This window comes from Salvia miltiorrhiza, chromosome 2 (genome assembly GCF_028751815.1).
Source record: "Salvia miltiorrhiza cultivar Shanhuang (shh) chromosome 2, IMPLAD_Smil_shh, whole genome shotgun sequence".
NCBI lineage: Eukaryota > Viridiplantae > Streptophyta > Magnoliopsida > Lamiales > Lamiaceae > Salvia > Salvia miltiorrhiza.
In genome coordinates, this window is record NC_080388.1 from 1,362,154 (window position 1) to 1,375,603 (window position 13,450).

The 13,450-nt window shown below is 34.4% G+C and overlaps 1 protein-coding gene across 5 annotated transcripts; it reads right to left on the reverse strand.

The window, feature by feature from the left end:
• Positions 1–7,239: 7,239 nt before the first annotated feature.
• LOC131012488 (mitochondrial inner membrane protein OXA1-like) lies at positions 7,240–10,360 on the reverse strand. 5 transcript variants are annotated; one of them, XM_057940468.1, is made up of 11 exons: positions 9,921–10,087; positions 9,766–9,832; positions 8,976–9,433; positions 8,779–8,875; positions 8,527–8,574; positions 8,417–8,457; positions 8,219–8,285; positions 8,006–8,134; positions 7,793–7,897; positions 7,578–7,632; positions 7,240–7,484 (listed from the first exon to the last, which is right to left on the reverse strand). In XM_057940468.1, the coding sequence occupies exons 3-11, from the start codon at positions 9,419–9,421 to the stop codon at positions 7,417–7,419; spliced, it is 1,056 nt and encodes a 351-aa protein (XP_057796451.1). In that variant the 5' UTR covers positions 9,422–9,433; positions 9,766–9,832; positions 9,921–10,087; the 3' UTR covers positions 7,240–7,416. The 5 variants fall into 5 exon arrangements, with proteins under 5 accessions (XP_057796451.1, XP_057796447.1, XP_057796448.1 ...); XM_057940464.1 differs by lacking the exons at positions 9,766–9,832; positions 9,921–10,087 and adding an exon at positions 10,096–10,360; XM_057940465.1 differs by lacking the exons at positions 9,766–9,832; positions 9,921–10,087 and adding an exon at positions 10,200–10,355.
• Positions 10,361–13,450: the final 3,090 nt, after the last annotated feature.

A 13,450-nucleotide genomic window follows, 5' to 3' on the forward strand; every position in this document is an offset into this window, starting at 1 on the left:
AAATAAAAAATTTGCATGCATGCATGCACTTAAAACAAATAATAAAAACAAAAAACATAATTTTTAATGCACTAAAAACCATGAATTCGGTCAACATCACTAATTCTTGTAAAAAAAATGTATTGAAAGTGATGAGTGTGTTAGAGTGTGCAAGAAGTGTCATATGATTACATTTGATGTTGACCCAATTAGGGATAATTTAGTCTTTTAGGGCATATAATGCTTTTATTCATAAGATAGTGCATTTTTACAAAAAAAACATAAGGAAGTGGGCATTTTAAATTTCCACTTTTAATTTTATGTATCATATGGCTGATATTTACCTAGAGGGCAATTTTTTTTTTCCAAGATTCGAATCTTGGAGGGAGGAAAAATTTTACCAATTTTTTAAATATCGTTATTCATCAGTATATACTGCTTTATTCAACACTATACACTGCATTATTCATTGTACTCACGATCTCATGAAAAATAGCAATCTCACTGAAGTGCACCCCGATATATATACATCTTAAAATAAGAAATAAGAGCAATTTTTAATGTACGAATTTTATGTAGAACACGTATGAATTCGTTGTGTAAAGGTATGAATTGTGAAAAATAAATTTTTGCTACATTTGGGATTCGAACTCAAGACCATAAATCCATCCAATAGGATTACGAATCAACCATAGATCTTGATGATCTAAGGGTTGAAAATGATTCTTATTTTATATCTTAAGAAATGCTCATATTTTAGCCATTCCCTATATATATAGGAAATGATCAATGAAGAATGTTAAGTATTTAACGAAACAACAAAAACTGAATAAGTCAATAAATTTACTGAATACGCTTACATTTTTACTGAACTGACAATGTGCATGTTTATTCAGCAAATGTCTATTCGTGCGGTCACGTGATTTATTCGGTAAAGTTATTAACTTATTCAGAACGAAATATATTTACTTCTTCATAGATCTCAACTATATATATATATATATATAGGGGGCCGCTCCAATGAGACCCTCTAATTTTAGTGAGATCTAGGGCACGATCTGGTGCGTTTATTTTATCAATCTTATGACTGATATTGTATCTGGAGGGTGATTTTTTTTCGCAGGGTTCGAATCCTGGAGGGAGCAGAATATTTTAAATTTTGTTATTCATCAGTATATACTGCATTGTTCATCAGTATATACGGCCCTGTTCATCAGTTTATATGTCTTATTCATTACGAATTTTTTAAATTTTATTTTTCATCAGTATATACATCTTGTTCATTAGATACACGTTTTGTTCATTAGTATTATATGTCTTATTCATTGTTCTCATGTTACACGAAAAATAGGGGGTCTCACTGGAGCGCGCCTATATATATATATATATATATATATATATATATATATATATATATAGGGAGTGGATCATGTAGATCCACCCTCGTATGATAGTATATAGTTCCTAGCGCTTCTCCACACACTTTGGGAGGCTGCTGCCATGTGTCGCGCTAGGAGCGCGCCACGTGGCAGCAGCCTTCCAGGCAAAAAACGTGGAGGGATAAAATTGTCATTTTGATTTTATTTTTTTTAACCGAAAATCCATTTTTTTCTGTGCCGTCGTCAAAATTATGCATATAATTGAACACCAATATGCATAAAGGTAAACAAAAATATGCACGAAGCTGGATAGAAATATGCATGAGAAAGTATCAGTGTGTGACCCGTTAAGTGACCAACGGCGAGAGCTACCTGACGGTGTCGCATAATATTATGCATATAGTTCAACACGAATATGCATAAAGAAAAACATAAATATGCATAACATTACACACAAATATGCATAACATTTTTCGACAACGAGAGAAACCAGATGATTTGCATACTGATACTTTCCTATGCATATTTCTATCCAGCGTCATGCATATCTGGCTTTATCTTTATGCATATTGTGTACAATCATATGCATAATTTTGCCGACGATCGCGGGAAAAAAATAATTTTCGGTATAAAAAAAATGAAATGACCATTTTACCCCTCTTTGTTTTTGGCTTGGAGGCTATGGAAGCCCTTGGGATGCTGTTGCCATGTGGTGCGCTCCTAGCGCGCCATGTGTCCCCATTGTGTGGTCCAGAATTTGGACCTATATACTATGGGGGGAGTGGATACTACATGATCACACCCCTATGTATACATATATATATGTGTGTGTGTGTGTGTGTGTGTGTGTTGTGGACGTTTGAGAGATTGCAAAGCAATGAACGAAATACAATGAAAACAATACACTGATTTATGTGGTTCAATCTTGCGATCTACGTCCACGGACAAGAGAAGATTTCACTACTACTCACGAGCACAAGTTACAGATTACAAAACAAGAAGACAACAAACAAGATAGAATATTAAGCTATCTAAACACTCATGATTTATAGCTTTTTTTTTAAACTCTTCTATCTATGATTTCACTGTTTCATTAACCTAGAATGAAGATAAGAACGCAGCTTAAGTAATGAAGGAATAATAGCTGCAAATACACTGAACTTAGACACACAAAATGCAGCTAGAATAACTGAAAATGGAAACGTCTGGAATAGAGCAGTTGGCAACTAACTCCTCTAAGGAATGTGCATTTAGTGGGGGTCATTCTGTTAGGAGTTTGAAGCTTGCTTATTTACTAACTAGAAATTTCACACCGCGTAGGACGCGGTGTTTCTATAATTGCTCCGTGAATTATGGGATTAATAACGATGCTAGTCAAATCGTTTCCAAGCGCAGCCATATTATACTATATATGACTTGTTGGAGAATTTCTACAAGTCATTAACTTATAAAAATTGCAGCAATCCACAAGTACATTTTATATACAAACTGCTTAAATATTTTTAAGACATTATGCATCATATATACTCAGTGCATTCAATCGAAAGCCACATTGAAGCATATACAATGTACACACGAAAGAAAACCTCAAAATGTTAAAAAAGAATGTCACCGACATGGTGTAATAGAACAAAGAGTCACAGATAGAATTGTACAATGTATTACCTCAAAGTTTCATCGAATTATTGACTTTATGAGTCCAATATTCTTCGCTTGATTGTTACACCACCACTTGGTTTGAGTGTTGGTGTTTGTGGGACTATTTTGTCTGAAAAGTAGTAGTAGTAGTAGTAGTAGTAATGATAATAATAATGACAAACAATAATGTATTTGCATACTTTCCTATATCGTTGATGACATCATTCGACTATTAACATCGTTGTTTCATTTGGAATATTCACCTTTATTACACTCGCCTTTATTTTGCTCGGCAACCACTGCAATGAACATGTGGAAGTCCTCTTTTCTGAAATTTGACCACATAAAAATAAGCAGCAACCTCCCAAAACAACGAGTCTATTACAATTTCCTTTTTCTAGTACTCAATTTTTGCTCCGAAAACTCTTGCATACTAATCAACTCTGTTATGACTGGTTTCAATAGGAAATGATCAACTTTGAATATCTACTCACTTTGGATTACAAGTCATTGTGAGGAAAATACCTCAGAGTTCATATTTCGCCACAAGCGCTAGCACACTCATGTAACGGCAACCTAGATCATGCAGCCCACCTATAAGATTGGAACACCCACCAGTGTCAATAACAACAACACATGTACATCTTTCTTTTTATCACTGTCTTATTTGAAAATTACAAACCACAATCAATAAAAATATTAATAGCAACACCACTCACTAAACAATCTCACATAATGATAAATTGAATTGTGAAAATCTAGACACACAACAAATATAATTATGCACATCTCAAGCTTCTCGAACGAGTAGTCAGAGCACGTGAACACTCACGGCCGAAAATATTTGGCATAGCCATAACAGTTCAGATGGATGAGGTAAACTAAAACATAAACGTTTTGAAGTTGTCACATGGTCGTGTACGACATTTGAACACAGAGATTTAATATTAAATTCAAACCAAAACAAATACAACCAACAAAGAATTGAGAAATACATGGCAGGTGTGATATCATAGCTCGCAACATGCATTATAGAAGAATTAAAATTACCATGCACCATACTCTAAAGCAAAGACATAGAACCAATAAACTAAAGGTAAGTGTGCAACTGATACAAATGAGCCCCAAAAAAAGAAAAAACAAAGAAAGCTCATCAGTAACCTTCTTTGGAAGCACAAATCTCATTTTTGTCATAATAAGATATCTAAAAAAATGTGACCAAAGTCACGATTGAGAATTCAGTAATTTAGTCAGTGATATAACAAAATATGAAAGAAAATAAAGTAAAAAAAAATACTATTTTGAACAATGTAGGGTAGTGATTCTCCGAAGGTTAAACCAATGAAAAGTGTTACAACAAATAAATTCGACGTGAGCAAAGACAAGCGGACCGTGAGGGCACACGTTGAAAACCAAAAACCGAAAATAACAATTTTCGTATAAGACAAAATGACAAATCCTTAAAAAACCTGAAGGCTAAAGGCAATAACCCAAGTCCCAATCCTCGAGTAACAAATCCGATCTAGTGAAAATACAAGACAATTTACTCACAATCAACATCAAAAATTAAAAGATTTTGTCAAGAACTCAAACAATAACATTGTTAGGTCCTGAGGGTCTCGAATAGGTGTATGGGGGGGGGGGGAATACACCTATGGGCTATTTTTAAAACTCCTAAATCAGAGGGATCTCAGATAGAGATCAAAACGAAACTTTACATGCAAACAAAGACACATGTTCTACTGAAAGCAGTTTTGACCAAACAGGGTTGACGACTGATACTGAAAACTCTTCAGTAGGGAGTTATCAGTTAAGTTGCTGGAACTTAACTGATGCACATAAGGGCTTCAGTCGAGTTTGCTAAAACAGAGATGATAACACTCTTCCTGACTATCAGAAGATAGATCAATCAGACTGATATCATATGCAGCGGAAATTAAACATAGTTTCGCAATAGCCTCGGTGGAGCACGTTGTTGGTCTTTAGGTTTCTCTTTGCAGTTAATCAGTGTTCAGTTTATCAATTGAAATAACACAAGTAAGAATATAAAACTGAAAGCTGTAAACAACACATAGACTTTTACGTGGTTCGGAAAAACCCTTTCCTACATCCACGGTTGGTTGATCAGACCAACAACTAACAAACTGGTTGTGAATTCGAGATTTCACAACCAAAACAACTAGTTGTGAATTCAAGCTTTAAAACTCGAATTCACAACCAACACTAACGATTCAGTTGTGAATTCATCGAGTTGATTGTGAATTCTAGTTTTAGTTGTGAATTCATAGATCTGATCGTTATTTCAAGAATATTAAGTTATGAATTCATAGATGTGATTGTGAATTTAAAAACATTAAGTTGTGAATTTATAAATCTAATTGTGAATTCAAGAAAATTAAATTGTGAATTCCAGAATTTTTTTTGGCTTGGGGGGCAGGGCATGGTGGGGGGGGGGGGGGTAGAAAAAAAATTTGGCTTGGGGGTGGGTGGTCGAGGGGTGGGGTGGGGTGGGGGGCAGGGGAGAGTAATATATATATTTTTTTTGGCTTGGGGGTGGGAGGGCAGGGCAGGGTAGAGGGGAGTAAAAAAAAATTGGCTTCGGGGTGGATGGTCGGGTGGGAGTGAAAAAAAAAATAGCTTGGGGGAGGGGGTCGGGGTCTGGGGGTAAGCAGGGCAGGGGGAGTGATTTTTTATTTTTTTTAATTATAGTCTTAGGGTTAGTTTAGTAATTTAACACAAAAAGTGGGTATGTTTTAAAGTTTTTATTTGAGTGGATAAATTTTAAGTTTACTGAAAAAAGGCAACTACTTTCATATATTAACTCTAATAAATATATATTATATAATCTAAATGAATGGATACAAAATTTAAAATTCTTTTAATTTATTTGATATCCTCAAACCATGCAAGAAAATACTTGGTCAAATACATTGAACCGAGTATATTGATTGATGCATTATGCAAGGAAGGAAACATGGAAGATGAGTGCGTTGGAAACTATGATGCAACAAAATATTTGTCCCAATGTTGTCATTTATTCTACACTTATTAATGGGTTTCATTTGAAGGGTGACATCGAGAGGGCAAAACAAGTATATGATTTCATGGTTGAGAAGGGCGTCTCACCTAGAGTTGTCACATGCAACATATTGATAGATGGATATTGCTCGCTTTGCGAGATGGTTAGAGCTAGAGAGCTCTTTGATTGATTCAGTGGAGAAAATTGAGATTGACCAAGATATATTAACGAATATTGTTCGTTCGGCGAGATGGTTAGAGGCAGAGAGCTCTTCAATTCAATGGCAAAGATGGGAATTAAGGACAATATATTCACCTATAGTATCTTGATTAACGAATACTGCCAAGACTCAATCTTGATAAAAGCTTGGCATTTCTTTGATGAAATCTTGTGAGTAGGGGTCAAACACTCAATCGTGTCATACAGCACAATGATGCACGGGCTAATACGCCAAAGTAGTTTTTTAGCTTTTTGAGGATATGGAAGCTAAGAAACCTACACCATCTTGTTGGATTAATGAGGCGTTGGCGTTTCTTAGGGTGATGGAGGCATGAGACATCAATCCTGATATCGTAACGTATGGTGTTCTGATTAACGGCTTGTGCAAGGGCAGAAGACATGCTGAAGCTATGAGGCTCTTAAACCATCTCCCTTCTAACGGCTTAAATCCGATCCTAACGCACATACCTACAACATGATGTGAAATTAATGTGAAAGATCAATTCTTTTACTTCCTAGAATTGCAAAATGTACCTTATCATTAAGCTCTACTTCATCGCCTTAGTCACCAAACGAGATTACGAGGGAAGAAACATAACTTTACAACTCGAACATCTAGAGTTTATTGTTGAAAGTAGCTTTAGCTGAAGCTCGACTGTTTCTCGTTTCCTTGCCATCCTCTTACGAAGGAAAGTTAATCACGTTGGATTTTTACTCGGTATCTAGTTGTCAGGAAAGCTATAAGAGTGATATATACTCGAAGGGAGTTCCACCTTAGGGTGGTCTTGCTCCATCGGCTTTGAGTTTCTCGTCTTGTTGTGATTTCACCGTTTTCCATCTTCACTAGTGTTGTGTCTGATGAATAATTTGATACTGATTTTGACATTTTGTGTTCATCAGCAGCATGCCACCAGTGACCGCCTCTTGCCTCCCTCAACACGCACACAACAGTCACGGCCTTCCATCTTCTTTCACGTAAATCTTCATTGTTTAGAAATCACAATATGTAGAAACCTTGCATATATTATCACACGTGAAAAACATACCACACTCATGTGTGTGTTTGTGTGTGTCAGATGAATTAAGCATCAACAATCTATATCAAATTGATGAAACACAAAAGGGTAATGATTTTTCAACAATAAAATTTTGGGCCAAATGCAGCTGCAGCTCTCAGTACGTCTATTTATCAGCTTCAGATGATTTATATGATATCCCCAGCAATTTCCGAACTCGAGGATCCATCATCACTGAATACACAACATGATAAACATATTATCAAAATAAAGGCAACAGCTTCAAACAAAATGAAGAAGAAGAAGAAGAAGAAGAAGAAGACTCACCAGCTCCAAATGCTATTGAAAAGAGGTTGCTGGTCAACCAATAACAGTATACAGCCTGCACAAATGCGCTATCTAATTATATACTATTCATTTTATGTAGATTGTTTAACAAAACCAAATAATTAATTAAACCATCATTAATTAAAGAGCATATGATAACAAGAAGTTTAAGTATCTCAGCACAAAACAGATAAAGAATGTCTGCTATAACAAACCGTGGGGAATCCTCCAGCGACAGCGGCAAGGTATGCTGAAACAGCTACCAACATGCTACCAGACGTGGGAGGTGACCTGTGTTCTAGATAACCAAACGGGTGCAACTGTAGAGAAGAATTTAGTGATAAATATTTAAAGTGAGCTCAAGGTGATCGTATCTTGAAGGAACAAAGAAAACCACACCAAGGATATGATGGGAGAAGTTAGCTTACCTCCAACCTAAGCCACAATGTCAATGCCATAAGGATTGGGAGATCCGTGTGACCACAAGCTGTTAAATCCGTGAACCATAAAGTTCCACCTGTAGTGAAAGAGGGAACATTGTTTGCCATGTATGAAACCTGAATGGAAAGTGGCGAGGTCGGTTTAGAAAGAAATCGAGAGAGCATAAGAAATTTATCGAACTAAAAGGAATGTGATCTTACCCATACGTAAAACCAGATCCCCGATATTGATGATGCCATCAATCCCCTCCCATGTAATTTGTCGTAACTGCAAGACCAATATTCATTTACATCAACCAAAGCTGAGGCCACAGGTCTTCAAGTGGTAAAAAATGAAGAAAGGTATAGCAAAGATAGCCTCAGAATACATTATATGTGTTTTCAGCATTACACACATACCTGCTCACCAGTTTTCTCCAAGCTTCACGTTTTTCATTATTCTGTCAAACAATAATCGATTATGAGTCACTAACAACAAGATAACCAAGAACATAGCCTAAAGCTCATACCTCATTTAAAATATCAGAGATTTGCTCGTGACGTACATGTTTTACAATCTGCACAATTGTGTATACAATCAATTTCTTGGCACAATAATCCTTATGCATGTGGATAATATTTCACATTCACAATAAAAGGACCAGCATAGGAAAATGTTCTTATTCATCCCAATACAATTTAAACTGTTGCTGAAAGTAATGACGCAATCTGTATAAATCAAATACAAAATGGGCATAGGCAAAATCGGATAGAGAACTTACAGCTGTGAAATTTTTGGAACAGAATTGCAGGAAATATATTTGAGAAGGAACAAAAATGAAACGCATCAAAACAGTTGTAGCAGCAATTGATGCCCACCTAAACAAGAATCCCCCCAAAAAATTAGCCAACCACAACAAAACATTCAATTGAAGTAAAGCTAGAGCTGAAGAATTTGGTTTGAGAGAAACATCCTCACCATTCCAATCCAGCGCAACAATGAAAAACTTCAATCAAGTTCAGGTAGTTGATTGAATCTGCTGCTGCAACGGCCGCTTCATTCACCACCGGAGCTACCTCCACAGCCTTCTCCCCCACAGCACTGATCGCACCATACAGATCCCCAGCGTCATGTAGACCCTCAATGTCCGAAGGCACCTTTGAAATATTTCTATGGAAATTATGCCCATAGCCTGTTCGAAACTCAGATCGCATGAGTCGAGAGACACTTCCTGGTAGCAGGGAATTGCTGGTAATGTTTCCGGTAATCCGAAAATGGCTTCGGATCTCAGTATTCCTGTTAATGCTTTTAGCAGGCAATTCGTCGCGATCGCTACCACTCATATGTGAAAAAGAAGGGGCAAATCGCTGGTGCTGTTGATAAAACAACTTAGTTCTAGCTATGATGCTACGCCTATACGCCATTACTTCCGCGACCTACAACAATAAGAAATGGATTATGTAGAGTTACGATTTCAGATAGTTTCAGCTAACCACACCGAAATCAGCATACACATTTATATTTGTGAAAGAGATTTAAATTTTGCACTCCACTGACAACAAACAGAGTAATCATACAATATTCTACATTTTACATTGTAGAGCTTCACCACACTCTTCAAAATATCCCCAAAAGTAACTTTCCCGAACAAAATAGGTTGGAAAACCCTCTATACAGCTCGTTAATTGTTTGTGGCAAATGAATAAAGCAAAAAAAATAGACTGCAGCAAGATATGAACACGCCAACCAACTGTTCGAAAAAAGGTACCTCAGCGTCGTAGTGAAATGATACGAAATTCGACCCTCACACCAATTTGTTCCCCAATTTTACACAACTTCCATCAGAAACGACAATAAATAGTAGATTAGAAGAAAAGATCCGCTATGAGCGCAAGAATCTCAACTTGAAACCAAGTCACTCACCACCAACTTGCGCAACAATCCGTGAAAAAGAACCCAAGACCAAGCCCATAATCCCCAAAACAGAAATCCCTAACCATTTCCAACAAAAACATGCACACATTTCCAAGTTCACCATCAGATCACATCCTTAAAGCAAGAAAAATCTTCCTAGATTTAGCAAAAATTAAAAGTAAACCTCAAAATTGAATGTTTTCAAGCGTATCTTTAACGGGGGTTTACGATCTCCCAAAAAAAGGCGACATGCTTTTATTAACATAAAACTGAAAACTAAAATCTTACTAGGGTTTTGGAATTGAGCGATGAGGGGGATCTCCACAGGTTTTAAGCTGTAGAGGAAAAGCTTTTAAGCTGATAATGAGTGATCTAAGTTAGCAATTCACTTTCTTCCTTTTTCTTTTCCTCTTTATTCCTTTCCTTTTTAGGAATTAAACTTACTAGCTTTCACGCTGCCTCAACTCCTCCGGAAGGTTTTCTAAACCATGTCTATATTTTTGTGTTTAAACTTATTTATTTATATAAACAATTTTTTTATTATTTGCTCTCAAATAAATTAATTAATTTTAGATTGATATGTTACATGTATTAAAAATTAAACTTTAAATATGATTTTTTTTTTCAAAATTTCAATGACAATGTTAAATTTTGATATAGAGTTGAAGTAACTGAAATATAACAATAACTAGTATACTCGCCCGTGCGATGCACGGAAACATCAAAATCAAGTAACATTTTTTAATAAATAAATATTACTAATATTAATCATAATCTATAAGTAAAAGATCAAATAACCAATTATTCAAAAAACGTTTAATAAGTAGGTGTAAAGATTATATAATTTATTTAAGATTTGCTGCCTTTTCTGCATTTCTATTATGTGTTATATATTTTAAATTCATTTGTAATATTTGATGATGCTATTGAATGCAGATTTCAATAAAGTTTCACTCGAATTAAATGTGCATGTGAGCCAACAAATGCTATATCCAATATAATCTATAAATTGCAAACATATTTATGTTTATTTTTGTATATTGTTCATGATAAACTTGTTTTTTATGAATTGGATATACAATTACTACTTAAATAATTTGAACCTTTTCATACTTCAAGCTAAATTGTACAAATGTGAAGGGTGAAAAGGATATACTCCTTATTAATTTGAACCTTTTCATACTCCAAGCTAAATTGGAGTATATAGAATATTGTTAATTTATCAAAAGAAAAAAGATATAATACAGAATAATAGACAAATTAATTAAAATACTATTGGATTAATATAAAATGTGTAGGACTTATATATTATCATAGGTTGCTTTCGTCCAAGAATTCTTATAGCAAGATTTTGAAAATTTTGAAGTAAATATAATTAATCATTTGATCTTCTCCACTCTTGTTGAACTTTGGGCTGAGAATCTGAGTTGAGACGAAATCAAGCACTTGTAAGAAAATGAAAGAAAATGAAACCTTACCATCCAAATTGCCATTTAATTTGGTAGCACACAACACTCGATATGCTTTCTCTGTAATTTCAACACTAAGCTTATAAATATCATCAGTTGACACACTTTTAATTTTATGTTCAACTCTAAAGCACGTCATCTAGGAAGGTGGTTGGCCAAAACCAAAATTTTTCATGTTTTATTATCCACAACATCTATCTCTAAATGACACAAATCTCATCAATGTTGTCTTAAATTAAAATGATCAAACCTTACCATCAAACGGGAGTTTCACTATAAATTTCTTTCCCATCATAAACAAAAATTTGGTTTTTATTCCCAGTGCAAAGGACACAGAATCAACATCAGTAAATGCTTCTTCTGATGGGAACATATATACACATGCAAATGATTAATCATTTACAACATATGAACTTCAGAGTTAAAGTTATAAGACCACCATAATATTATATCATAAAGGAAGAACTCACAAAATAAATAACAAAAGAAACTACATGCTTCAATTTGGATAACCAAATAAACTTATGTAATTGAGTCCTAGAAAAGTATATATATACCCAATGAAAGTTTTCCACACACACACACAAACACATATAAATTATAATGACAAATAAAAACTGAATTGAAGCAATTTAACTTTATATGAATGAAACCACATTGAGAAAAGTATATAGGTTTCATGAAAATATGGAAATTGAAATGCCAAAAGTTCAAGCATACCAATTAAGAAAAAACTAAGCATATCGCAGGAGTAACAAATCCTAATAGAAGTGAATATCCCCATTCAACAGTCAACACTAAGCACACTCTGTTTGTTCACATGCGCTGTAAAACGTGTCCGCACAAGATCAAAGGATAGGTAGATGAAGCGGCAGTTACTGCAACCAGACCACCACCTAAATCAGTACTCATATTTTCTCCTTGGCCTTCAACTCCTAAAGTAACTTGTAATAAAGCAACATCTATTAAACAAACAAACAAAAAGTGCAAAAGATTAGTCAATTACACACACGAAACACTTGATATGTGAATAATTTACTAAAAAACATAAGTTCTTTACAGAACAACTGTAACAACATTCTTGTAGCGTTCAAATGCATAAAAGCTTATGGAAGAATAGGAAAGATGGTGCGCGATCGTGACCAAATTTCATTTCCAAAACGCTCTCATGCCTTCTTCTCTAGCAATCATTGATGCTTCACGATATATACTGCCCTTCTCTAACCTAAACACATGTTATCATAATTGTATTATTGTTATCATAATTCTAATTTCTCTACAATATAATTATTGTTACACGATACAAACTAAATTTAATATTATATTCATTATGTTTATAATATTCTACACTACTTTAAATAAAATAATATTTAAATTAACATGAATAATTTTTTGTTATGAAATGATCTAATTCATAAAAAATGATATTTTATATTTTTACATCGTTTCTAAAAATAATACATTAATAAATTTGATGCTTGTTGTGCATCGCACGGGCTGACATATTAGTTTTTTTTTATTAGGTGATATGAGGTCAGAGCTTCGCGCACATACTCTTTATTCTTATGAAGAGAGAGAATAATTTTAAGCTCTAATGTTTGGTTATAAAAATAGATTAATTAATAAATAAAGTGGATTTTGAAAATAGCCTATTTCTTTTAGTAAACTTAAAAATTACCCATAAAAATAAAAACTTAAAAAATACCCACACTTACCATTTTACCCTTTACCTCTCCTGCCCTGCCACAATTAACACTAGCAATTCAGTCTTGAATTCATCAAACTTGTTATGAATTCGAGAATTCACAACTAAAACAATTGGTCGTGAATTCGAGTTTTAAAACTCGAATTCACAACCAACACTAGTGATTCAGTTGTAAATTTATTGAGTTGGTTGTGAATTCATAGATGCGGTTGTGAATTCAAGAAATTAAGTTGTGAATTCGAGAATTGACAACTAAAACAACTAGTTTGTAAATTCGAGCTTTAAAACTCAAATTTATGACTACTTGAATTCATAACTAGCAATAGAGATGGTTGTGAAATCGAGATTTAAAACTCGAATTCACA

Bases quoted from the DNA above. Each gene is read 5' to 3' on its own strand.
- LOC131012488 (XM_057940464.1), bottom strand. From the start codon at position 10,176: ATGTTAATAAAAGCATGTCGCCTTTTTTTGGGAGATCGTAAACCCCCG. The intron at 8,876-8,975 runs GTGAGGATGTTT...ATTCTTGTTTAG, and splicing joins TGTTGCGCTGGATTGGAATG to GTGGGCATCAATTGCTGCTA. The intron at 7,898-8,005 runs GTAAGCTAACTT...TCTTCTCTACAG, and splicing joins CATTGTGGCTTAGGTTGGAG to TTGCACCCGTTTGGTTATCT.